General features: G+C 53.1%; 1 protein-coding gene across 4 annotated transcripts; it reads right to left on the bottom strand.

Moving 5' to 3' along the window:
• Positions 1 to 7,615: 7,615 nt before the first annotated feature.
• Positions 7,616 to 17,659, bottom strand: KCNS1 (potassium voltage-gated channel modifier subfamily S member 1). 4 transcript variants are annotated; one of them, XM_032350554.1, is made up of 5 exons: positions 16,892 to 17,659; positions 15,908 to 16,002; positions 13,620 to 14,648; positions 11,000 to 11,137; positions 7,616 to 10,846 (listed from the first exon to the last, which is right to left on the bottom strand). In XM_032350554.1, the coding sequence occupies exons 3-5, from the start codon at positions 14,643 to 14,645 to the stop codon at positions 10,667 to 10,669; spliced, it is 1,344 nt and encodes a 447-aa protein (XP_032206445.1). In that variant the 5' UTR covers positions 14,646 to 14,648; positions 15,908 to 16,002; positions 16,892 to 17,659; the 3' UTR covers positions 7,616 to 10,666. The 4 variants fall into 4 exon arrangements, with proteins under 4 accessions (XP_032206445.1, XP_032206443.1, XP_032206444.1 ...); XM_032350552.1 differs by having other exon boundaries at positions 7,616 to 11,137; positions 16,892 to 17,087; positions 17,332 to 17,659; XM_032350553.1 differs by having other exon boundaries at positions 7,616 to 11,137; positions 16,892 to 17,087; positions 17,436 to 17,659.
• Positions 17,660 to 23,871: the final 6,212 nt, after the last annotated feature.

The following is a 23,871-nucleotide window of genomic DNA, read 5'->3' as shown; positions in this document are numbered from 1 at the left end:
GACTTTCTTCTTTTTAAAAACGAGATCCCCATCTGTAGCCTGGATCATGGTGTTGTGAACCTTTGTGAACCTCTGTGGTGTGTTCATTCCAGAATCCAAAGCTGGGGGCGCAGAGGGTAGGGTAGGGAGAAGACTTTTGTTGGATGCCTGCTGGGTGCCAGGTCCTGAGCCGGTTGGCAGGGATGTAAAGATGAACCAGGCGCAGTTCTTGCAGACCAGACCGGGCATTGGTCCAGCACATGAGCGCCCATGGGTGCCCACAGAGACGCCACGGTAGACGGAAGTGCACCGAGTGTGGAACACAGGAGGGGGAGTGACAATGAATTCTGCCCGGGTGTCCCCCAAAGCTTTTCTGGAGGAGGTAATACATCCTGAACTTAAAAATGAGCCAGAGATGGCCAGGACAAGAAAGGGCAAGAATTGAGAGCGAGCAGCCTCTGCTAAGGTCTGGTGTGAGGGTCCGGGCGCAGGGCCATCTGGGCTCCCTTCACCCGGGTCCGTTGTGGCCTGGACCTGGGCCCTGTGCAGCCCCGCGTTCCGAGGGAAGCTGCCCTCGTAGGGCCGATCCTTGTCCAGAAATACTTTCCTCTCCTGACCCTGGGTCCTCCCAAAGTTCGCTCCAGAGCAGCAAGAAATAGAGTGACACCGAAAATTAAGTGCGAGTCTCTTGAGTCACATCGCTCTTCCGTACTTGATGTAATAGTCTATTTGCGTATCTGTCACGCTGTTCTGTCCGCCTCTCTGGGAGTGGGGGGATGTGTGCTTTTGTCGCCTAGTTTACTCCCCGGTGGCCAGCATCGATGACAGATGTTCCCCGTTGCTCAGACTGAGAACCTGGGGCCCAAAGGAGGGGAGGAGAGACGAAGTCAGTGCGCATTGCCTGAGCGCTTCCTGCGTGGCGGACACATGCCAGAGCCTTTCCGATGGTTTCATCTTTCTGCGCAGACCCTGAAGCATCCCAGAGATCGTGATTCTAATAGCGCGCAGGACGGCCCGCTGGGAGTGTTCTGGAGACGTGGCAGGACGGTTTCCTGGTGACCATGATCGCCGGGTCCCCTCAGCGTTGAGCACACGGGTGCTCGGTGTGCTGCGGTGCGTTTGGGGACAGCTCTGCCCCTGCTCAGCCCCACAGTCGAATCCCACGGGACGGTTACATTGGTGAAAGCTTGTTTATTAACCTCTTATGCTAAACCAGAGCTCACTTACATCTGAACACAAAGTACTTTGTACAGATTTTGCTCTTAGTTTTCCAAGAATGAATGCTGTGGAATGGAGGGACACTCGGGGTTTGCTTTGGGGCTTTCCCAAGAGCTGCCAGCCATGCGTGGGAGCGCTGGTGACATTCAAGCCACTGATGCAAGATGACACACTGAGATCCGTTTAGATTTGTAGCTGTCCCACAGCCAGTCTGTGTCACGTGTCACACTCACAGCAAATGTGTGTCCTGTGTCACACGGTGAGTCTGTGTCTTGTGTCACACTTAGGGCGAGTTTGTGTCACGTGTCACATGGCGAGTCTGTCACATGTCACACTCACAGTGATTCTGTCACATTCACACGGCGAGTCTCACGTGTCACACTCAGGGCGAGTCTGTGTCACGTGTCACATGGCGAGTCTGTCACATGTCACACTCATAGCCAGTCTGTCTCGTGTAATGAATAAACAATCATTTCAGAGGCAGATGAAGGGCCACAAAGAAAATAAAACAGGAATGAGACTGAGCAATATGTCCATGTGTGCCATGTGTGTGAGTGCGTGTGTGTGTTCAGGTACACACGTGTGCACACATGCACAGGCAGAGGCACCTTTCCATAGTGATCCAGGCAGGTCTCTGAAGGGATGGCTTTGGAGGTGGGACCTGAATGACATGAAGGAGCCAGACAGGCAGAACACGAGGACAGTGCACAGCCCAGGCTGGAGGCACAGCAAGAACAAAGGCCCTGAGGCAAGGACAGACGTTCGGTCTGTTAGAAGGAGGGCTTCCGGGCCTGGAATGCAGCGCACAGAGGAGACAGCAGGTGGCAGTGAGAGGGAGGGGTAAGTGAAGATGAGTGTGCGGAGACTTGTGGTTGCTGGGGAGGGGTTCGAGTGACATTCCTGATGAGACAGAATCATCAGAGGGACCCCCCATCACCCTGTGCCCTGTAAGGGGCGCCCACTCTCAGCCAGCATGTGGCCTTACAGACAGTGCAGCCGAGGACCAAGGTCTGATATGTCCAGTCTGAGCTCAAACCCAGACCTCTTGACCCCGCCATTCATGCCGAGACCCCAACTGTGGCCCCAAGTACAAGAGTGAAGGTTTGTGATCTCCACCCGTGCGGACCACTTCCCGCCTCCGCTCAGAGTTGCTTTCCCATTCCCAAAGAGAACCAGAGCTCTGCTGGTCTCTGTTTCCTTCCTGTGCATTTCCAGTGTCCTTCCTAGCATTTATTATGGCAGGCATTTTCACATACGTTACCTCACTTGAACTTGGAATCAACACTGCGAGGTATAGGTGTCGTTCTATCAAGACAAGTGAAGAAACGGGCTCAGAGACGCAAAGAAACCCAACCAAGACCACGCAGCTTGTAAGTAGCTGGATTCGAGCACAAGTCCATCTGCCTCAGGGCCCATAGTCTTTCTTTTACACCACGCCATATTGCTCATGTTCTCCTATCCGATTCAAATAATTGTAGTAACTCCCGGCTCGAGAGTCCCTCCTGGTGACCTCCGTTGAACGCCAGGTCCATGGTGTTGGGTTTCTGTCGATGGTAACCGAAGGAGTCCTTACCCATCCAAGAAGGTAGAACAAGATGGGGGTGGGGGAGGCTTTGGATACCAGCCTGAGCAGAGGATGGAGGTCGACCTTGAGACGTGGTTCTTGGAGATCAAAGGTCCAACCCAGGATCAGGCACTGGGTAAGTAGCAGGGCCAATGTTGAGGTGTGTGCTGCTCCCGCCCTTGAACTCGTGAATTTCCTGAAGCTTCTGAACCCACTCCTTTTCAGCAGGTTAATCACCGGTCTACATCTGCCCTTGTCCTCCTCTTCTTTTCTAACAGAAAAGATTCTGGAAGACACTGCCCCTTTCATCTCAAAAGCTCCTGCCTTACAAGGTTAGCTTCTCAACTTACTTATTAAACTTCCTGGAGAATTCTTCCCACGCTCAGGCTCAGGTCCTGGCTGGCCTGGAATAGGAGGTCCGGTAGTCACCAAGGACCATCCCAAGGAGCCAGCACCTGAGGGCCGTGTCCAGAACATGAGGAGAAATTCATAATAGGACCCCCACTTCAAAGCCATGCCTGGGGAGTTCAGTTTGTCACACAGAGTGGGAACAGTGGGATGTGGTGCCCGGGGAGCATAGCCCCGTATCAGGAGGCTCGAATCCCTGATGCGCCACTTTCTGGTCATCCCACTGTGAGCCACAGTGTCCTCAGCTGTCCAGAAATGATAATTATATTTCATTGTTGCTATTGTGAGAAGTATATGAGATAATGGGCGTGAAATCACGCTATAAACTGAGCGCCACACGCGTGTGAAAGGTGGTTATTAGCTGATAGGTCATCTTCACTCTGGGGAGCCTCAAGAAGTACCTCAGGAGGCAACCAGATTCCCTTCCACCCCCATTCTGCTATGACACCACTCTACTTGGCCCTTATTTAAGCTAAAAAGCTCTTCTCTAAACAGAGAAACTCAGGTATGACCTTGGACCTCCCTGCGTCTCCATGTTTTGATCTACAATGTGGGGTTGGGAAGGGAGAAGATCTTACATTGGAGGAACGTGTCTCACTTACCAGGAAGTCTAGAAAATGCTCGATTCTTACATCAGCCAGTTCACATGATGGCTGCCATGTTCTCATAGACCCAACCCTCTGTCACAGTGGGATGATCCAGCACCTCATCCGGAACTGGGCCAGTCAGCATCTCTGACGCATGTTTTGGCCTGGAACTGGGAAGGAGTTCTGTGGTGGAGGCGCCACAAGATAGGGAGTTGGGAGATGCTCTCTGCCCTGTGACAGAGTTAGCCAGTGTCTGTCTGTCTCTTTCCTGGTTTCTGCTGCTGCCAAAGCCAAGCTGCCCGCCTCCCACTCCCACTGAGTAGTATTATAATAGATATTTGTTGGTTTTGCCCACCCAGGATCCCCTGCCCTCATTTTAATGAAGGCACCCCACTTTTTCTTCAGGAAACTACGCCTCCACTGTCTGTGTCCTGGGGAGACCATCTGTGGGAGTTCCTCTGTCCTTCCCCCAGCCTTGGAGTGGGCACATGACCCAAACTAGTCCAGCTAGACTCCATTCTCTGGGAATTTTTAGCTAGAGAAGTGTTGTCACTCAGGCATTTTAGCTGCAGGGCCCCTAACAAGGTGATCTGTGGGCTCTGAGCACCTCCATCCCCATGTTGCCTTCATTCCTTTCTCAAACCTGGTTGTTTAATTTGACTTTGACCTGATCTAGTATCTCTCCAATGCAGCCATTTTTTTTTGCTCAAGTTTTCCAGAATTGGACTCTCTGTTTTGTAACCAAAGTCTCCTAACTCATAGACAAATTGGAAGCAGAATGGAGTTCTACTCCACAGCCTCCAGGAAGTGTGGGGTATTAAAAAAACAATTGGGCTTTCCTGGGGCGAAACAGTGAAGTTGCGGCTGTGCCCCGGACCTGGAGAGCAGCCCGTGGGATGCAGCAGCGGAGGGCTGTTCCCCGCATTGCTTGGTGTCATCTGACCACCGAGAATGAGGCTCTCAAAGAAAGGGCAGCTTCTGCCACAGTTCAATTTTAAGGAGATGAGGAATGCCCTGGCTGTGGGATAGAATGTTTTGTTTCAACTGCATAGAGTTATATAAAGAGGGAGTCAACAAAACAAGCCCAAACATCGGCACATGCATGTGTCGCAGGGGAGACACAGGATGAACCGTACAGCGTGTCTGTGACTGCGGTGAAGGAACCTCACGACTTGCAGCAGGGCTGAGATCTCCAAAAACCAAAGCTGGTAACTGACTGTTCAGGGTGCTGTGTGGCTTCTGAGCAGGGGGACGGCCATACAGGGGATGTGGGAGAAACCCAGGGTGATCTCCAACACCGAGTGGAAAAATCCTGGACCCATACACAGCTACAGATACTGTTCGTTGATACCAGCCAAAATCTGGGGAATATTTGTGGGAAAGGATTTTTGCGGTGCCTGATGAAGGAAGGGGAAATGTAACGTTGGACCAGACTGATCTGGATACTGATGTGTGGATCGGGGAGTCTGCATTCTCGGCGCTAGCTCCGGAAGCTGGCTGGGTTCTGACCATTACTGGGTTGACTAAAGCAAACTTGGACCAAATGCTGGCCTGTGTGAAATGAAAATTTAAAGGCCCCAAATCCCTTGACATCATAGAGAGAAAGGGATTCAGAGATTTCTGAAGATAGGAATGCTGGATTGGATTTACTTTGTGCGTCCTTCCCTCTGTGTGCCTCCCTGGACCCAGAAACGTCACCTTTGCGTTGAGGAAAGTCATCAGGTGGGCTTGGTGAAGGGTTCCCTGACCTCCCAGGGAAGGAAGAATGCAGAGTGTGGGAGGCCAGGTGTTGGCATTTAGGTGCCTCAGAAATGAAGTGAAAATGGTCATCATCATATTCGGCAGGTTCTGAATGAGGTAGGATCTCTGCTGTAGGACCCTGAGAAGGTAAAACTGACCACCATTCTGACTTAATTGTATAACCAGTAAAACACAAGAAACAAAGCAAAACAAAGCAAAGCAAAGCAAAGCAAAACAAAAATGGATCATCACCTAACACCTAGGCTTGAATTCATTTGTTGATCTAAAGTCCCTCGAATGAAGGATACACGACTTGCTCTTGGGGAAGGTTTCTGCTATGCTACTACCCGAGTGTAATGTAAACATTTTTCTTGCCTTCTCCAAAAGGCCCCGTGGCCATTTACCATGCTAACTGGGTACTGAAGAGAGGGAAACATCCAGACTTTTCAGGGAGCACTGGATAAAGAACTTTGAGCTAATACCTATTTCTTGGGTCTGAGAGTCCCACCATACATCCACCAACCCTGTGAAAAACAGTATTTTGGCCTTTGTCCCTACCACAGAGAGCTAGATCTCCTATCTCTGGGTGATAGTTGGAAAAGATCCCCACATTGGCTCCCTGACCCACGGAGGCACAATATAAAAGACCAACATATCCAACTGAACGACTGTTCCGAAACAGAAAATTCAAAGCAGTACCACAGCTTTGGGGAGCCTGCAGAGACAACCAAAGACCCTGGAGGGCGAGGACTCCCATCAAAACACCATTTGCTTCCCCATTTGGCCGGGGCAAAATCGGCTGGTCCTGGAGGATGGCAGTAGGCTGCTGTAATCAAACGGCAATTCTAACTTCCAAATGGCAATACACCCCTCGGTACAGTCCCTGGAGTTCAGAGGCATCCATTGGCTTCATGTTCCATTCCAAGAAGCAGAAACCGCTGGAAGCATTTTGCTATTTGTTGGAAGGGATAACAGTTTTCCCTTACTAGTCAACTCAGAAACACCTTAGCCTGTCAGACCTGCCCTGTCAAGACTTCGATGGTGTTTTTCCACAAGATAGCGGCCTGATCCACTCCACTGATCCAATCACGTTAACGGGGCCTGGAGCGCACCAAGGATGCTTTGGGTCGTGTACATGATAGGTTCCTGATGTTAGAAACATTTTTCTCAACCGTGTGTCTGAAGGAGCGAGTGTGAAGTGTGTTGGGCGGCCAAGGGTGGGAATGCAGGGGACATCTGCCAGTTTGCCTAACAACCCTCCCCTTAATTTTGGTGATGTCACATGACCTCTTTGGGTCACTACCGGTCTTCCCTCCCATGTGGTCTGCAGCAGGTGTCAATCCAGGGGCCCTGAGGAAGAGGCACGTGCCCCAAGCTACGCAAATCAAGCTCTCCCCTGGGATTGGGAACCGTGAGCAGAATGACACAGGGGAGGAAGGTGACGGAAGGCTGAGCATTTAGCTGGCAGTGTCCCCAACAAAGGATTCATGAGCCCTACACAGAGGTCACCAGAGCTCCTCTCCTTCCTACATGTCCTGAGACCGGCTCAGTCCGCTTTTTCTTCGACTGGGTGAACTCCACTGACACCCTTCTGTGGTGGGCTCAATGGTGGTCCCAATGTTATGTCCACACCCTAATCTCTGGAACCTGTAAATGTTACCTTATTTGGAAAAAGGGTCTTTTTTGCAGACGTGATTACTTTAAGGGTCTGGAGATGAGGTCAGCTTGGATCCGCTGCGTGGGCCCCCCATGTCATCACTCGGGTCCTTCTGAGAGAAAAGCCCTGGGAGACTGGTGCACACAGGGGACAAGGGGACATCATGACCGAGGCAGAGAATGGAGAGACATGGCCATAAGCCAAGAACACTGGCAGCCACCGGAAGCTGGAACAGGCAAGATGATTCACCCCTGGAACCTCCGGAGGGAGTGTGGCCCTCCTGACGCTTTGATTTTGGATTTCTGGCCTCCGGAACAGTCAGAGAAGAAATTCCTACTGTTCTAAGCCATCAGGCTTATGGCACTGCCTTATGGCAGCCGCGGGAAACACATACACCTTCCAGGAAATTCTTTCTTTTTCCATAAGACAGTTTCTTTTTTAAAAGAATTTTTTTTTTTTAAGATTTATTTATTCACTTTAGAGAGACAGAGTGAGAGCACAAGCAGGGGGAGGGGGAGAGGGACAGGGAGACAGAAACCTCAGGAGACTCTTCACTGAGCCCAGAGCCCAACACAGGGCTCCATCTCACGACTCTGACATCACGACCTGAGCTGAAACCAAGAGTAGGATGTCCAAGAGCTGTGCCCCCCAGGGGTCCCAGAGTCCCCTTCTCTTGCTTGTAACCAAAGACCCTCATGGTAGCAGTTGCTCGTCACTTCAGTCATCTAATGAATTACTCCTTTTGACCCGGTTAGTTCCAGCTGGATTCCTCTCCCTCCCAACCTGTGCCAAACCCACCGCTGGACCAAGAGAATGCGGACTCGGAGTCCCTCTACGTATCCCTTACCCTCCCCGTTCACCGGGAAAGCCCGCCCGGCAGTCAGCTCCGGTACAACCAGAAACAGGTCCCTGGGCCCGGCCTCTTTAGCTGCATAACAGTTTTCTTCCATACCTGGGAGTGGGAGCGAGTGGTGGCCTTTCTGCCAGGACAGCCCATGACCTGGTGAGGGATGCAGACCAGGTGAATCTCACCTGAGCTCGCCCTCCACTAGCTTCAGAGCCTTGTCTGTGGGGTCAGAAAGTCTGGAAGCTATCTGGCTCCTTGGTATGTTGTTCAGCTGTTTGGCAAGGGTGGTATGGGGGGTAGCCATCCCCACTCAGTGCCCCGACCTGGGTGGAGCAGGGCCTGGACGTTACACGGGGAGCGTGCGGGAGGGCCGGTGTGTACACGGGGAGTCCCGAGCGGCCCCTCGGCTCCAGCCTCTGCTCAGTGTGGAGAGACTCAGATTCCTCTGCACACAGGGGCCTGCACATGCCGTGCCCTCTGCCTGAAAATGCTTCCCGGGGCCCCTATTGTGTAATTAACTGTTCATCCATGTGATGGCCGCTGAAATTGAGAAAGTCTCCGAGAAAGTCTTCGAGACTTTTGTGCCCTGCCCTCGAGAAAGTCTTCTCTGATCCCCGTTCATGGTCCCTGCTACGTGATGTGCTTCTGGCTCCCTGCACCTAGTACAGCTCACTATTACATATTCATGGGATCACTGGATTTAAATCCACCTCCCTTCCTCGTCTGGAAGCCTCACGGATATAGAGATCTGTATTTTGTTCCCCACTGTAGCTTGTGAACTTAGCGAGCAGTCCGTGAATCAGAGGCAGGTGTGTCAAGACTATCTGAGAAGTGGTGGTAGGGTGTGTGTGTGTGTGTGTGTGTGTGTGTGTGTGTGTGTCTCGGGGGCACACTATGGGAAATGGAGAGAATGTGCCTCACCGAAAGGCATTTGAATTAAAAAAAATATACTAAGGGGCCCCTGCCTGGCTCTGTCAGTAGAACATGTGACTCTTGATCTCAGGGTTGTGAGTTCAAAGCCCCACGTTGGGTGTAGAGATTATTTCAAAATAAAATCTTAAAACAACAACAACAACAACAACAACAACAAAAATATATAGAGAGAGACACTGTTCAGCTAAATAAAACACGTCTGCAGGCCACAGGGGGAAGCCCCAGCTTGTGAATCTTCCAAGAGATATTTGCTGAATGAATAAAATAAGGAGGGAAGGGTCGAAAGAACCGGAAGAGTCTTCTGCTCAGTCTTGTCTACACCTCCTCAAGGGCAAGACCTCTGTCTGGTCATTTCCCCTTCCTCACCAGGCCCGGCACGCCGTGTGCTATGCGAACCAGCTGATCTGTGAGTAGCGTTTCAGGGAATACCTTCCCCTCACGAGCCTGGGTTCAACCAGATACTGTCTTCCATGTTGAAGCTCTGCCCGGCGGCACAGACGCGCGCGGCCAGGTGACGACGGGACGCAAATGGGTGTTTTAGGAACAGGATGTGAACGGGGCTGGGGAAGCCTTCCCTCCCAAATTTCTCAGCAAGTAGCGGGATTCAGCAGGTGAGCGTACGATGCCCCCGGCAGGGATGAGGGGGCTGGAGCTGGCTAAAAGGGGAGGAGGTCTCAGGAGTTACCCTGGGTGGTAAGTCAAGGCAGGGCTGGAGCCTGCGCGGTGGGAAGAAGAGAGATGCCAAAGTCAGTCTGGGGGTGCCCGGGGGTCACAGGCGTCCCTGCATTGCGGCCCCTTGCCGCCAACACTTCAGAGCTGAGCTGGCTTTACGCCAGTGACCCCCGCCCACTGCCTTTCACTTTCCTCTGGGGCACGGACTGTGACCACCGGACAGATGGGCCAAGGTCTGAGGGTGGGGCGGGGGGGGGTGTCCTCTTCACACATCACGTCCTAGGATGGGACAGGCCAGGACGCCCTCAGAGTCTGCACCTCAAGCCCGCCCTGGAGGAAGCTGCAGGACACTGCGGGACAAAGCTTACCCGCCAGCTAAGGAGGCCGCTCCGCCCCCTTCCAGCGCTCATCTTTGAGAGCTGACTCTCCTTGGAAGCTCCTGGAAGAGAACCACAGCTGAGGGGCAGCACTCCTCCACCGGAATCCCCGGTCTGGTCCTTCCCTTAGCCCGGACAGAGGGTTTCAGCCCGGCGAATCAACTCTGGAGATCCGTGGACCCCGGAGAAGGACATGCGAACTCCGTGAGGGCAGAGGAAAGACGGCGTGCGAGGAACGTTGGTCTTGGCAGAGCAGTGAGCCTGGAGTCCAAACTTGGCTCCACCACCACTAGTTCGGGGACACTTGGGTAAGCCCTGACACCTGGCTGGGCGTCAGTGTCGTCATTCTCCGACACGGGGCCAAGTAGGCTAGGGCCGACGGGCGGTAGGTGCTCAGGAACCGCCAGCAGCCTTCCAGCTTTCTCTTTGGCGCATGCCTGCTTCACGGGGTGCTGCGAGGTCCAGGCATGGGGCTCTCTGGGCTGTTCTCCAGGCTCAAGAACCCAGGGCAACACGATCCTGGCCCGGGCCTTTGGGAGGAACGGAGCTGGCTTCTGGGAGTCACTCCTCACGGTGGGTGAGCAGCCCTGAGCCATCAGGCCGCCACGATGCCATAAGCAGGGAGGGATCGCTGCTGGTTCAGCTGACTGTAGGGCGTGGGACGGGGGACACTAAGCCTTGGCTCTAGCAAACCTGAGAGTCTGTTGGCCCACGGGGGGCCTGGGCCTCCAGGTCTGTAGACCTTCCCTCCTGGGAGGTCTCACGGGACGTCTCCAGAGACACCTCGGACACCCCGTCGACACTGCTCTGCAAGTCCTCAAACTCCCGGGGGTCGCTGTTGCGCACGGCGGCCTCCAGAGCCTTCTGGCGGCGGTAGAAGTGAGAGAACTTGTTGAAGATGATGGTGATGGGGAGCGCCACCACCAGGATGCCCCCCAGGATGCAGCCTGAGGCTGCCAGCTTGCCAGCCACTGTCACGGGAACCACGTCCCCGTAGCCCACGGTGGTCATGCTCACCGTGCCCCACCACCAGCAGGCGGGGATGGTGTCAAAGCCCACGTCCTCCTCCTTCTCAGCTGTGTAGGCCACACCGGAGAACACGGACACCCCCACGGCCAGATACAGCAGTAAGATGCCCACCTCGCGGTAGCTGTGCTGGAAGAGAGTATAGGAAGCCAAGTCAGAGGTGGGTGGGCCCACAGACCTGCTCTCGAGCATATGGGGGAAACTGAGGCCCAGAGAGGAGAAGGGGCAGGTCCAAAATCAAAGAGCAAAGTAGAGCTGGTGCCAAGACCCAGGTCCCTCGACTCCAAGCTAAGTTCTTTCAACCACAAGAGGAGGCCAGCTCCCTGGGAGTGAGCGCGGAACTAACGTCTATAGTCCAGGATGCTGGCTAAGCCACAGTGGTTTCTTCTACTGCAGGGGGCACCGGTGGCACCAGCCAGTTAATAACAAGCTTGTGATTTCTACACCATAACAGAACCAACGGAGAACCACAATCTGTATTCCGCAGACGCAAAGGGTTGGTTTCATGCGCTTTTGGCTGGTCTACCTCCTTTCTGACAAGTACAAAAATACACTCTGCCTCTCAAGAATGCTGACAGGATATATGTTCCCTGGACCACCCACTGCACGCATCTGCCTGTGGATATATCCACAGACGTGTGCTCTGCCCCTGAAGCCACGCAGCGATCCTCAAACAGGGCAATCTGCTCTCCAGGGGACATATGGCAATACCTTTTTTTTTTTTTTTTTTAAGATTTTATTTATTTATTTGGTGGAAAGAGAGTACAAGTGCAGGGGAGGGGCAGAGGGAGAAAGGAGCCTAACGTGGGACTCGATCCCGGGACCCCAGGATCATGACCTGAGCTGAAGGCTGATGTTCAACCAACTGAGCCACCCAAGTGCCCCAACATATGGCAATGTCACAGCTGGGACAGCTGGGCTGCCAGTGTCCACTGGGAGGAGGCCAGCAATGCCTCCAAACGTCCTACAATGCACAGGACAGTCTCCCCCACCTCCGGACACACAGCCAAGAAGTCTCTCTCCCCAAATGTCCATTGTGCTGGGGCTGAAACCCCTGGTCTAGAATTGTAGTCTCCTAGTCCCAAACCGTAATGTGTGGAGGAATCATGCTGGGGTCTTGTTTAAAAGGCAGAACTCAGTTGAGTGGGTCGAGGGTAGACCCAGAAATTCTGCACTTCTAGCAGCTTCCAGGTACTGAGAAAGTAGCTGCTGGTCAGGGGCCTCATTTTGAGTAGCCAGGAGGAGTCTGACACCTGAGTCTTGGACCCTGGCAGCCTCAATCAATGCTCTTCTCGCTCCTTGCAGAAAAAGCTGGTGGCACCGGGCCCTGGCTCCCTGCATGGCTGGAGGCAAGGCAGAGCTCGGGGGCCAAGGGATCTTCCCTGGAGAGATACTGAGTTCAGGGATGTGGCTAATGGAAGTCCTTGTTCCTGCCCACTGCCCCCCAGATTCTCCTCACATCAGCCTGCCTGTACCAGCATCCTGCCTGCCTTGCCCTGAGGGCATGAAAAAGGATTTACAAAGTCAGGGGGGAGAGGGGTTTCCTCGAGATCCTTAGAGGGGCTGCCTAGAGTTGTAGGAGAAGGAGCAGGAGGCACTGGAGTCAGGCACAGCTGGATTCTTCTCTGGGCTCTGCAACTTACTGAGGGATCTCTGACAAGTCCTGTCACCTCCCAGAGCCTCAGTTTCCACATCTGCTATGTGGTGACAATAATCCTGGCCCCAGCTGGAACCCCTCCTATTACCCAGGGACAAAGTTCAAAATCCTGCTCCAAGAGTTCCACGGTCCCTCAGTACCCCGTCCCACGCACCTCTTCCACCTCATCAATGGGCGCCCCTCCTCCGTGTCCCCTCCCAGTGACCATCCTTTCGCTCTCCAGGCCTCTGTCCAAACTGTTCAAATTTCCTCTGTCCCCACACCAGGCTGAGTTCACCCCTTCAAGGTTAAGCTGGCCAGAGCAGTGACGCACCCCCCAGGGCAGGGCCTGGCACCAGAAGGGTGCTCAGTAAATTGCAACCAGGTTTTAGAAAGCCAACTTTCCGACCTCAGGTTCTTCTGCTCCTGGAAGGAATAAATAACCACGTCTTCCTGAGGAAGTTGTCCTGAGAACGACACCGACAGTGGATGTAAAACTGGCACGGAATTAGCACTCAGTGTTAGTTCTGGGGCTGCTGCTGGACTTGGCCTGTCAAGGGTGACCTACCATATCTGTGCCCCCGGAAAAGGCCAGAAGAAAGGCTCAGCAGAGAAGCCAGTTAGCATCCTGCTTTGCAAATTTCTGCACTATGTATTATCTGATGTCTGACAGACCAAAAGTGACCTCTGTCTAGTGTTTTTTTTTTTTTTTTTTTTCTTTTTAAAAAAAGAAAAGCAAAGCTCTGCCTTGGCTTTCAGTTTTCACCCCCTGGGAAAGAGCTGTTGGGAAGGGCACAGGGTTTGGGAAATGTACACCTGACGTCCAGCCCTGTGCCTGGCACAGAGGGTGTCCCCTGGGTTCACTGTGTGCCTGGACACCGCGCACTTCGAAGTACCTGCTAACCTGCCCTTTGGTCACCCTCGGGTCCCCCTGCCCCGCAGCCCCGCCCTGCTCTCCAGCTCCAGGGGCCCTACCTTGAGCGTGGCGCCCAGCGAGCGCAACCCGGTGGAGTGGCGCGCCAGCTTGAGCACGCGGAAGATGCGCATGAGGCGGAACACCTGCACCACCTTGCCCAGGTCACCGAGGTCCTCGCCGCTCGCGCCGCGCTGGTTGCCGAGTGCCACGCCGGCCAGCAGCGTGAGATAGAAGGGCAGCACCGACACGATGTCAATGAGGTTGAGCGGGTGGCAGAAGAAGTTGCGCGTGCTGGGCGCCAGCAGCAGCCGCGACGACACCTCGAAGCTGAACCAGGCGATGCAGAAGTACTCGAGGTGCCGCAGCACCGGGTCGTCGCGCACGCCGTCCGGGCCCTGACCCGCGGCCACCGCGGCCACGGCGGCCGCCGCCTCGCGGGCCTGGTACTCGGGCAGGCTGTGGATGCACATGGCGGCGATGGAGGCCAGCACCACGCCGATGGAGACGCAGCTGAAGAGCTTGCTGGGCAGGGAGTAGCCGGGGTTCTCCATGGTGAGCCACAGGCGGCGGCGCAGGCGGCCGCAGCGCGCGGCCCCATAGCGCGCCAGCTCGCGCTGCACGTCGGAGATCTCGTCGGGGCACGGGTCCACGCTGCTCGGCGTGTCGCTGTCCTCGTCCCAGTCGCGCGGCCGCGCCACGCGCCGCTCCAGGTAGCGCGCGCGACAGCAGGCGGCCAGCGCGCTCTCGCCCAGGCCCCAGTAGTCGGCCTCCTGACCGAAGGCGAAGACGCACAGCTCGTCGAGCACGTGCAGGCGGCCGGTGCGGTAGAAGTGCAGCAGGCCCAGGAAGAAGCCCGGGTGCCGGTCGAAGTAGAACTCGCGTGCCGCCGCGTCGTAGTCGTCGCACAGGCGCCGCGCCTGCTCCTCGGATGCCGCCGCCTGCAGGCGGCCCAGCCGCGTGCCCGGGAAGCGCGCCAGTGCCCGTGCGCTCAGCCGCCGCCGCAAGCCGCCCACGTTCACGCGCAGCGCCTCGTCGCTCCGCCGCCAGGGCACGCGGGCGCCGGGCCCCGGGGACTCGCTCACCATGGCCTGCGGACACCGGGACAGGGGTGCTACGGGGGGGGGGGGCGGGCCTGCCTTCCCGGAGGCCGGGGCTAAACCCCCTGTCCCCTCCACCGCTCTGGTGTGTGGCAGGCGCACAGGAGGCGTCAAGTACCCTCTGCTCTCAAAATTCAGGCTTGGGTTTGACTGCCCCTTACTGCCCAACCGAGGGTCTTTGGCCAAATCATGGAGTCTTCCCACCCCCATTTCATTTGCACAGAAAAAATGCTGAGATCTATCTTGGGGGAGGGGATTATAAAAATGACTGAATGGTAGGGTATCCTGGCACCCCACTAGGGGACGGTGCTCATATAGGATTCTCTCTCTTTCCCAAACTTGGATTTTCGTATGCCAGGGGTTTCCTGTGGGCTCTTGGACACACCAGCACTCTGATCCTCAGTTTTCTCCTCTGCAAAATGAGGGTAGTAATGCTGACCACCCAGGGGGTGTTGGGAGCACCAGTAGAGACCCGTTATTCTTAAAGTGTGTCCCCTCCACTGGCAGCATCACGCCACCTGGGAATTTGTCAAAGATGCAAATTCTCAGCTGGCTCTAGACTTAGTGAATCCGAAACTCAGGATGGAGTTCTGCAGTCTGTGTTTTAACAAGTGTGGAGGGTTGACTCTGATGCATGGTCAAATTTGAGAGCCATGGGCTTAGACCATTTAAGGCATCCGTGGAGTCAATCAGATGGAACCCTGACTTTCTTCTGTGACCAAAGGCAAGTCATGTCACCTCCCTGAACTTCTGTCAAGTCGAGATAAATATAGCCACCTTCAAGTGTGGTTAAAAGATTAAACGAACTATTGTGTTTATGGGGCCTGAAGGGGTTCAGTAAATTATCCATCTGTTTCACTGTTACCCTGAGTCAGCCAAACCCGGGATTTATCTCCACCCCCTGATGCACCTAGGGCCTCCAGGAAGGTGTTTTTCTCCAGGTCTTGGTTTCCTACACAATGCACACTGCAGACAAAAGCACCTACCCCCAAGGCAGGCTGGAGGACTAAAGGAGCTTGTGGAAAGTGCTCCGCCTTTCTGATACCAGAAAATGTTAGATCCTTCCACTGCCCACGTCTCCAAGCTCTGGCGGAGCTGAGGGCTAGTGACTCACTTCCTGATCCTGGGTAATCCCATCTGCACCATCCCGTCAGTGATGCCTGCTTCCCAGGGTGGACAGGGGATTGGATGTACATCAAGCGGCTGGCCCCGTGCCTGGCAGCAAGTCAGGTGAGGTGCCCTTCACTTACCCTAGGCTTGGAGTTAAGCTGGTCAGTGTCCTCAGCTCTGTCACTTCTGTGTCCTCAGGCCAGACTCCTCCCACTCTGAGTTTTAGCTCTTCTATCTATAGAACAGGGAGAACAGCACTTGGGGTGGAAGGTTACTGTGAGTGTGTGTGTGAAGCCCCTAGAACACAGTAGGTGCTCAATAAATGTCAGTCCTTTGCACTTTCTTCTGGTCAGAGCTGGGTTCAAATTCTGAGTCTGCCACTTACTGTGGACCCTGAGGGGACCCATTCTGAGCTTCAGTTTCCCCATCTTTAAACTGGGGGACGTCACACTTTCCTTGAGAGGGCATGAGGATTAACTAGGCTGGGATGTTTATGGGCAGGACAGTTGCTCCTGGTACAGAATCCGTGCACAGTGAGTACCTGGGACATGGACGGGGATGCAGCTCCGCCCCCACCTCCTCCACTGCACCTGGCGTCAAAAGATGAAACTTCCGAGCCAGTTGCACCACCCATTAGCGGCATGACTGTGGACCCTTTCTCTTTCTGGATCTCACCCTCCTGCTCTATTGGGGTAATTAATTCAACAAACCTTCCCCAACAAGAATCTGAATATCAGTGAGAAAGATTAAATGAGCTGCCCAGCGTCACCCACCTAGTCCAGGGCACAGTTTAGGTTGGAAACTAGGCTTTCCCATTCAAGGCTCTCTCCACACACGTCCTTGGAGCACCTACTATGTGCTGGTCCCCTCGCGCGGCTCCGTACACACTTTACTAGGGTTAATGCCTAGACCAACCCTGCCCGGGAGGTTTTCTAATCCCAGTTAGCGGATGAACCAACAGGACGGACCTCAGAGCTTGGCCGCTCCACAGGGCTCCCGCCTGGGTGTGGGAGGGGTGGTCTCCCCAAGGGGGCGCAGGACGGGAACCCCCGCGGCCCCCTCCGCCCACTCTGCAGCCCCCGCCCCTTCCCGGGCCACGCCCCCTCCCGGGGGAGGTTCCTTACCTGCGAGGCCCCTCCCGGCCGCACCGGCCGGGCGCGTCTGTTCGGAAAGCGAAGCAGCTGAGGCCGGGGGGTCCGCTGGGCGGCCGAGATCGTCTCTGCTCCTGCTGCCCCGCGGAGCGTCGCTGCTGCCGGAGGCCCCGCCGCCCCGTCCTTCCCTGTCTTCCTCTGTCCCCCGCAGCGGAGGCCACATCGATCGCTGCCGGGGGAGAGAGGGAGGGAGACCGCGGGCTGCCGGAGGCGGTGATTTCTATTCCTGACTCGATTGGGTGGGGGTGGTGTCTGGAGACTGGGCCGAAGAGCCAGGACATCCTCCCCAGTCAGGGACCAGGGGAGGTGGGGTCATTTAGAGGAAAGGGATCCCGCGAGGGAGGGAGTTCAGTCCGGAGAGTCGCGGAGCATCGCTGACAACGGAAGAAAACCAACAACGGCAGTAATAACACCTTCCGTAAAACTGCGTCCTTGCAATGTGCCAGGTACTCTGCTTCAGGTCACTTATCCCTTGACAGGGACAGATGAGGCTCAGTCACCTGTGCAGGTCACTTACTTTGGCTTTGTGGATTTGGGATTGGAACTCGTGTCTCCCAGGACTGCAAGTGGAAATCTGCATCCGGGAGTCGGAGGAGGTGGCCTCATTCCCCCAGAGTCCCCTGGGCTGTGAAGCTTGGAGCAGATATTTTGCTCCCCTCAAAGTTCTGTCTCCCCGCCTGGCCATGGGTCCCCCGATTTCTGCCTTCCAAGTGGGTTGGGATGGTGAGGGAGAACTGTGCCAAAGAGCTTTGACAAGGTTACGTAATCCCTGGAGCCTGGCTGGCTCAGTGGGTGGAGCGTGTAATCTCCGGGTTGTGAGTTCCAGCCCCATGTTGGGTGTAGAGATTACTTAAAAATAAAATTTAAAAAAAAGGTTATATAATCCACAAGCATTTATTGAGTGTCTCCTCTGTGTCAGGCTGGAGAGAGGTGCTGGAGACTAGGACCTGGATACAAGCAAGGATTCCCACTTCACAGATATTGTTATTAATAATAATAATAATAATAATAATAATAATTTATTGAGACCTTGCCTTGGGGCTAGTATCCTACAAGTCTCATCTCACTTATGCTGCCAGTATTCTGTGGATAGCTGCTATTATTCCAATCTCAAAGACAAGAAATGCAAGGCTTCCACCCAAGGTCATACAGCTGACTTTTGAGACCTCTAGAACAGAACTGTCCCCTAGACAGAGTTTGAGCCACATATATGATTTTAAATTTTCGGATAACATTAAACCATAACATAAAAAGAAACAGATGAAATTCATTTTTTGATAATATATTTTATTTAACCTGGTATCTTTAAAATAATACTGTTTCAACATGAGATCAATAAAGACATTACCAAGGAGGTATTTTATATTTTTCATTTTATACTAAGTCTGGGAAATCCAGGATATTTAAATTACCACAAACATAGCAACTTAAAACAATACAGATTTATTACCTCACAGTTCCTATATGTCACAAATCTGAGCACACCATGACTGAATTCTTTACCCAGAGTCTCAACACGTTAAAGTCAAGGTGTCAGCCAGGGCTGTGGTTCTCATCTGAAGTTTCACTTCTGAGCTCACAGATCGTTGGTGGGATTCATTTCCTTGCTGTTGCAAGACTGAGGTCATCTTTTCCTGCTGGCTTTCTGCTGGGAATCACTCTCAGCTTCTACAGGCTGCCTGCAGTTCCTTGCCACGTGGCCCATGGGCAGTTCACAACATGGATATTTGCTTTCTTTCAGGCAACCTGGAGTGTTGACTTCCTCTTCTGCAACCAGCCAGAGAAAGTGCTCTGCTCTTAAAGGACTCACCTGCTTAGGACAGGCCCACCCAGGACAGTTTCCTTTTCCTCAGAAAACACATTTTACATATTCCACTTACACTCAGGAGGAGATGATATGAGGGGAGAAGGAGAGGATAGGGTCCCTGGGAATCATCTTAGAATTCTGGCTCCTATATCCACGTACACTGAATCTCATTTGGATTAATCACATCTCACATGTTTAGTGCCCTCATGTGGCTAGTGGCCGCCATATTGGACCACGTACCTCTAGGCTCTTCCACTTCAGTCCCTCCCTCAAAGTAAGAATTTAGAGCCGGATGTTTGCAATCATCTTGCCTAATTGCCTCGTTTTTTCAACAAAGAAACTGAAGCAGATCTGCGGAGAAGCAGATCTCCCATTTCCTGGTCAAGTACTCTCTAGTAGCCTTCACTGCCCCCCAAAACTTAGGGCGTACCTCTGTCCTGGAGTTGGGCAGTAGCTTCCAAAAAGAGAAAAGACAGACCTCTTTCCCAAGGGCAGAAGACATGGAAATTGGGATCTGGTTTCATCCCCTGATCACAACTAGGATCTGGTTTCCTCCCCAGATCATGTGGGAAGTACATGAAGTGTTAGATTAATTCATGAGTGACAGGAATGGGAAGAGGGACATTATGGACCTCTGAGGCTAAAGGGGGTAGCCATACCCATTATGTGCCATGAATGGGCTATGCCCAAAATTCTCCTTCAGTCCCTGGCCGGAAACGCCCATCTGAATCCATGAGGTTTTACCCTAAATAGTAAGCTCGATGTTGCAAAAAGTACCAAAATTTTTGTAATTAAGTAGACTAGCTATGAGAAGCAGCTTCTAGAATGTGTCCCAGTAATGTCTCCCTCCTGGTATTCATGCCGTTGTGTAATCCCTTCCTCTGGAGCCTGGGCAGGGCTTCCTTATTTGCCTCTAATGAGCAGAATATGGCAAAGGTGAGGGAATGTTACTTCCAGGATTAGGTAACATAAGGTTGACTTCCTGCTGTTTTTGATGGAGCAGGGTGCCATTCTGGCAATGACCAGAGGGCAACTTCTGGCCAACGACGAACTAGAAACTGAGGAAACCAATCCCGTAGCCCTCATGGAACTGGAGGTCTGCCAACAACCATATGAACTTGAAAGTGGATCCTTCTGCAGTCAAGACTCTGTTAAAACTCCAGCCCCTGGCTGCACACCTTTATTTCAGCTTTGTGAGCCCCTGAAGCTGAGGACCCAACTAAGTGGTGCCAGAATCTACGAAATAACAAATGTGTGCTGTTTTAAGCTGCTGCAGAAGTGGTAATTCGGTACCCGGGAAAAGATGATGAATACACTGGGTCTGCAGCCTGCCTTTACCACTGAATGGCTGTGGGATCACGAGCCAAGTGATGTCTCCCCTCGGATTCTTACCTCCCTCATCTGTAAAATGGGAACAACGCCCACCTTTCAGGAGCATGCTGTCTCCTCTCCAGGAACAAACTCTTCCCCCTTCCTTTATCCAGCATCTCAGTTATGAGTCACTGTAGTTCCAAGAGCGCCAAGTGACCCACGGTGGCCTCTCTGGAGAGGAGGTGATTTTTCCCACAGTCCAGGTACAGCCGCCCAGGAACAGCTCTGAAGATCCAGGCCCCTTGACTTTTCCTCCCCTGTTCTTCTTGTGTGGCTCTCATCCCTGTAACAGGTGAGGCCCGTGTTTTGGCCATATCCCCTAGGATCCCTTTGCCACCTCTGTGCACACTGGCTCCTGGCACGCTTTCCCTCCTGACAGCTGGTATCCGTATTTCTTTGTCAAAGGGTCCAGGAGGCTGCTGCAGCTCGCTTGGCCTGCCCACAGGGAGAGGCTGAAGTGCCTGGGAATCAGTGTCCTCCTGCCCAGAGTTGTTACCTGATGACTGGTGGGTACAGAGACATTAATGCTCCAACTCTTGTTCTCCATGGAACAGCTCTAAAGAGTCACCTGCTCTTGTCTCTAGAGCCCCACCTCCCCGTCCTGCTTGTTGTCACACCCCTGCTAGCCTCCGCTCCCCCGACCACCCTCTGGTATACCTCTCTACTCCCAGACCCATTCTTCCTGGAACATTTCCAAACCATCACCATCCTATGACTCTTCATCTAAAGATCTGCTTTCATGGACCCCACCTAAGACAATCCTTAAGGTCGCCAGATAGCTGTTCCAGCAGCAGCATCCATGTTCCAGAATTCTGGACAAAGTACAAATGGATGATGGGCAAAAGACAGATCTGTCTCATCTGTTAAGACTACAAGGGCTTCCTAGGAAGCCCCTCCCAGTACTTCCCCAAACTTCTGACTGGCCAGTCCTGGGTCCCATGGTCATCTCTAGCTGCAAGGGAAACACTTTTTTTTTTTTAACTTAATTTTTCCTTTTTAAAGTTAGAGTATAATGTTCTTGTAGTACATCTTAAGTTACAAATGAATTAAGTTTTTACAAATGTGTGCGTCCACGTGAATGCTGCCCAAGTCAAAATATAGAATGTCCCCAGCATCCCAGTAGGCTGGGGGAAGGCGGGAGATGGCTGGATGTTTCCAAATGGGGACATTTCTGTGGGTAAGGGAGAAGGGGAGAATGGACGACTCACAGTGTCATGCTTGGCTAACTCCTACTTAAATTCAATATCCAATATTCAATATTCAAATATCACCTCCTTCAGGAAATCTCTGGTCTCCAGGCTGAGCTAGGTTCCCCCAGCATCCCACAGTCTCCGGGGGAGGACCTTGTCCACCTCTGTAGCAGGGGCTTTGTCTTATCCTCTAGGGCATGAGCTCTGTGATGAGACCCTCTAAAGCCCCTCCTAAGTGCTCAGCAAACTTTGAATGAGTGAGGGAGGAAAACAGGATTGGAGGCTGAAGACCCAGCATCCTGGACACAGATGTCCAGCCTCCCAGAACACTTTCCAGAAGGGCAGTGGAGATAGAGCTGGAGGGACTGAACTTTGGTGACTGAGGACAGAGTTGGCACTGCCAAGCCCAATGCCCAGACCTGAGGGAGCAGGTAGCTAGTTGGCAAAGAAGCGGAGCAAGAGACTCTGGGAGAGACTGTGTAGATGCTGCCACCTATAGCCAGAGAAGCCCTGGCCTGTGACTCGTCACCTCCTGCTGCTCCAGGATCCTAGCTCCGGGCTCAGGGCCTCAGTTCAGCCCTGGGCACCTAAGCAGCTGCATTCTAACCCGCTGGCCTGGGATCCTTCTCCTGGGCCCCCCTAATTTTCCTCCTGACTCCTTTCAGGAAAGAAACCCAGGGCCGTGCACTGGGTTCCAGCTGCCTGGAACTGAGACTGGTCACTTAACCTTTTTGGCTCTTTGGGATCCCCATGTCTCAGATGTGCAAACTGAGTCCTTAGAACTGGAAGGAGTTCTCAAAGATGGGATGTAATTAGTGTCATCAGTAAGGATGTCAGCTTTGGCATCCCGCTGCTGGGCTTTGAATCCCAGCTCCACTACTTACCAGCTGTACAGTCCTGGCCAAATCGACCTCGTTGTGCCTCAGTTTCCTCATATGTGCAATGGGGGAAAATGACGAAGCCTACACAGTGAGGCTATGAGGACGTAATGAGATTGTATGTGAAGTAATTAAAGGGACACCCAGCACGGAGTCAGGGCTTTCATTTCAGCTGTTGCTGATTTTATTAGTAGCTAAGGGGGAATACGATATGGCTGAATCCTGGCTACTTCGCCTCTTAACTGGGTGTCTTGGGCAAGTCTCTTAACTCAAAATCTCTTCTTGTCAAATGGCAATAAGCTTGCCCACCTCCCTTGGGGTTACAGGATGGAAGAATGAAATGATGTTTTAGAGCGTGAGGCACGGGATGGGCATTCACTCAAGAATCACAATCATTACCTGAATTCAACAAGCTCTCGCTGTTATGAATCTATAAGAAATGCCTCCCTCCCCAACCCCTCCATCTCACTGGCTTCCTATCACAAACCTTTATTTTGCTCTGGCAGGTGAAGGGATTGGCAGCTCAACCTCAGGCCTGCCTCAGCTTTCCTTCATCCCAAGACCAGCGGCTTCTGGGCAAGCACTTCTCATGGCAGAGGACGGAAGCTCCGAGAAGGCTGGTGCCTTGCCTTGGGACTGGCGCATGTCACTTGAGCCCACATCCCATCAGTCTCAGGGCGAAGCCCTAAACCCCTGGGCGGGGCATGGGTGCTCTCCCCCAGGGAAGCCATGGTAGCGGTGGGGAGGGAAGAGGCGTCTCTGGGCAAACAGTACAATGTACCTTATTATCTGTGTCGACTGCTTGAGTTTATAGATGGGGAAACTGAGGCCCAGAAGAAAAGGAAATATCCAAGCTCACAGGGCATCAGTGACCCCCAGATTATTCTTCTCCTTGTCCTCCTCCTCCTCTCTTGGGTCTCAGCATGTATCCCTATAATCAGCATTTGCTGATTTTGAGTTCAGCCACTTGAACCCCATGAGAAGGACTATGGCAGTGAAGAAACAGGATTCTCTCCATCTTCCAACAGGGCAGACAGAATCCTTGAGTGGTGACTCACCTGTGACCACACTACCACGTCAAAGGAACAAGGAAAGAAAACCCAGGATTCCCAACTTGAGCTGGGGGTGGACTGGCCAACCCCAGATTCCATCAGGGCACAAGAGGAAACCCAGCAGATAAAGCAGGGAGGAATCTGCCTGGTCCCCGCCACTCCCCAGAGTGAGTCCTGGGTGACTGGGACAGCCAGGAATCCAGCCCTCTGGGTCCAGGAGTGTCCCTTGGGATGGCTGTCATTCTCTCATTGACCCCCTCCCCTGCCCTATTACACCTGGACTACAGACTGACCCTTGAGAAATCCAGGTGAATGAGGTATCGTCCAATGCGAGACAGACTCTCCCAAAAATAATGAGATCCCAGCTGTTCAAGCAACATTTCCCAAATGTGGAGCAATTTGAAATGATCTTAGGGCGGACCTGGATGCGACATTCTACAACACTGACTCTTGAGAAAGTTGTCTTCTCAGTCCTTCTGATTACCTTACGAAAGAGGTCCCAGTTTTGAGATGTGTGTCTTTAACGTGTCTTTAACCCTTGCTAATCTTCATTTATTACCAGAGCCAGAGAGGAGCCTTTGGGCTTACAGTGTTGGTAGGCGGCAGCATCTAGGTAGAATTTAATACCATTATGTAATATTGTTTCATCTGACAA

This window comes from Mustela erminea, chromosome 7, assembly GCF_009829155.1.
Source record: "Mustela erminea isolate mMusErm1 chromosome 7, mMusErm1.Pri, whole genome shotgun sequence".
Taxonomy (NCBI): Eukaryota; Metazoa; Chordata; class Mammalia; order Carnivora; family Mustelidae; genus Mustela; species Mustela erminea.
Note: the sequence above shows the minus strand (reverse complement) of the source record. Positions and strands in the feature narration are given on the sequence as shown.

What these genes read in the sequence shown, in the direction of transcription:
- KCNS1 (XM_032350556.1), bottom strand. Translation starts at nt 15,167, where the DNA reads ATGCTGCCAGTGGAGGGGACACACTTTAAGAATAACGGGTCTCTACTG. An exon ending in CGCTGGGCGCCACGCTCAAG is followed by an intron (nt 11,138 to 13,619) that starts GTAGGGCCCCTG and finishes ACTCTCTTCCAG; the next exon opens with CACAGCTACCGCGAGGTGGG.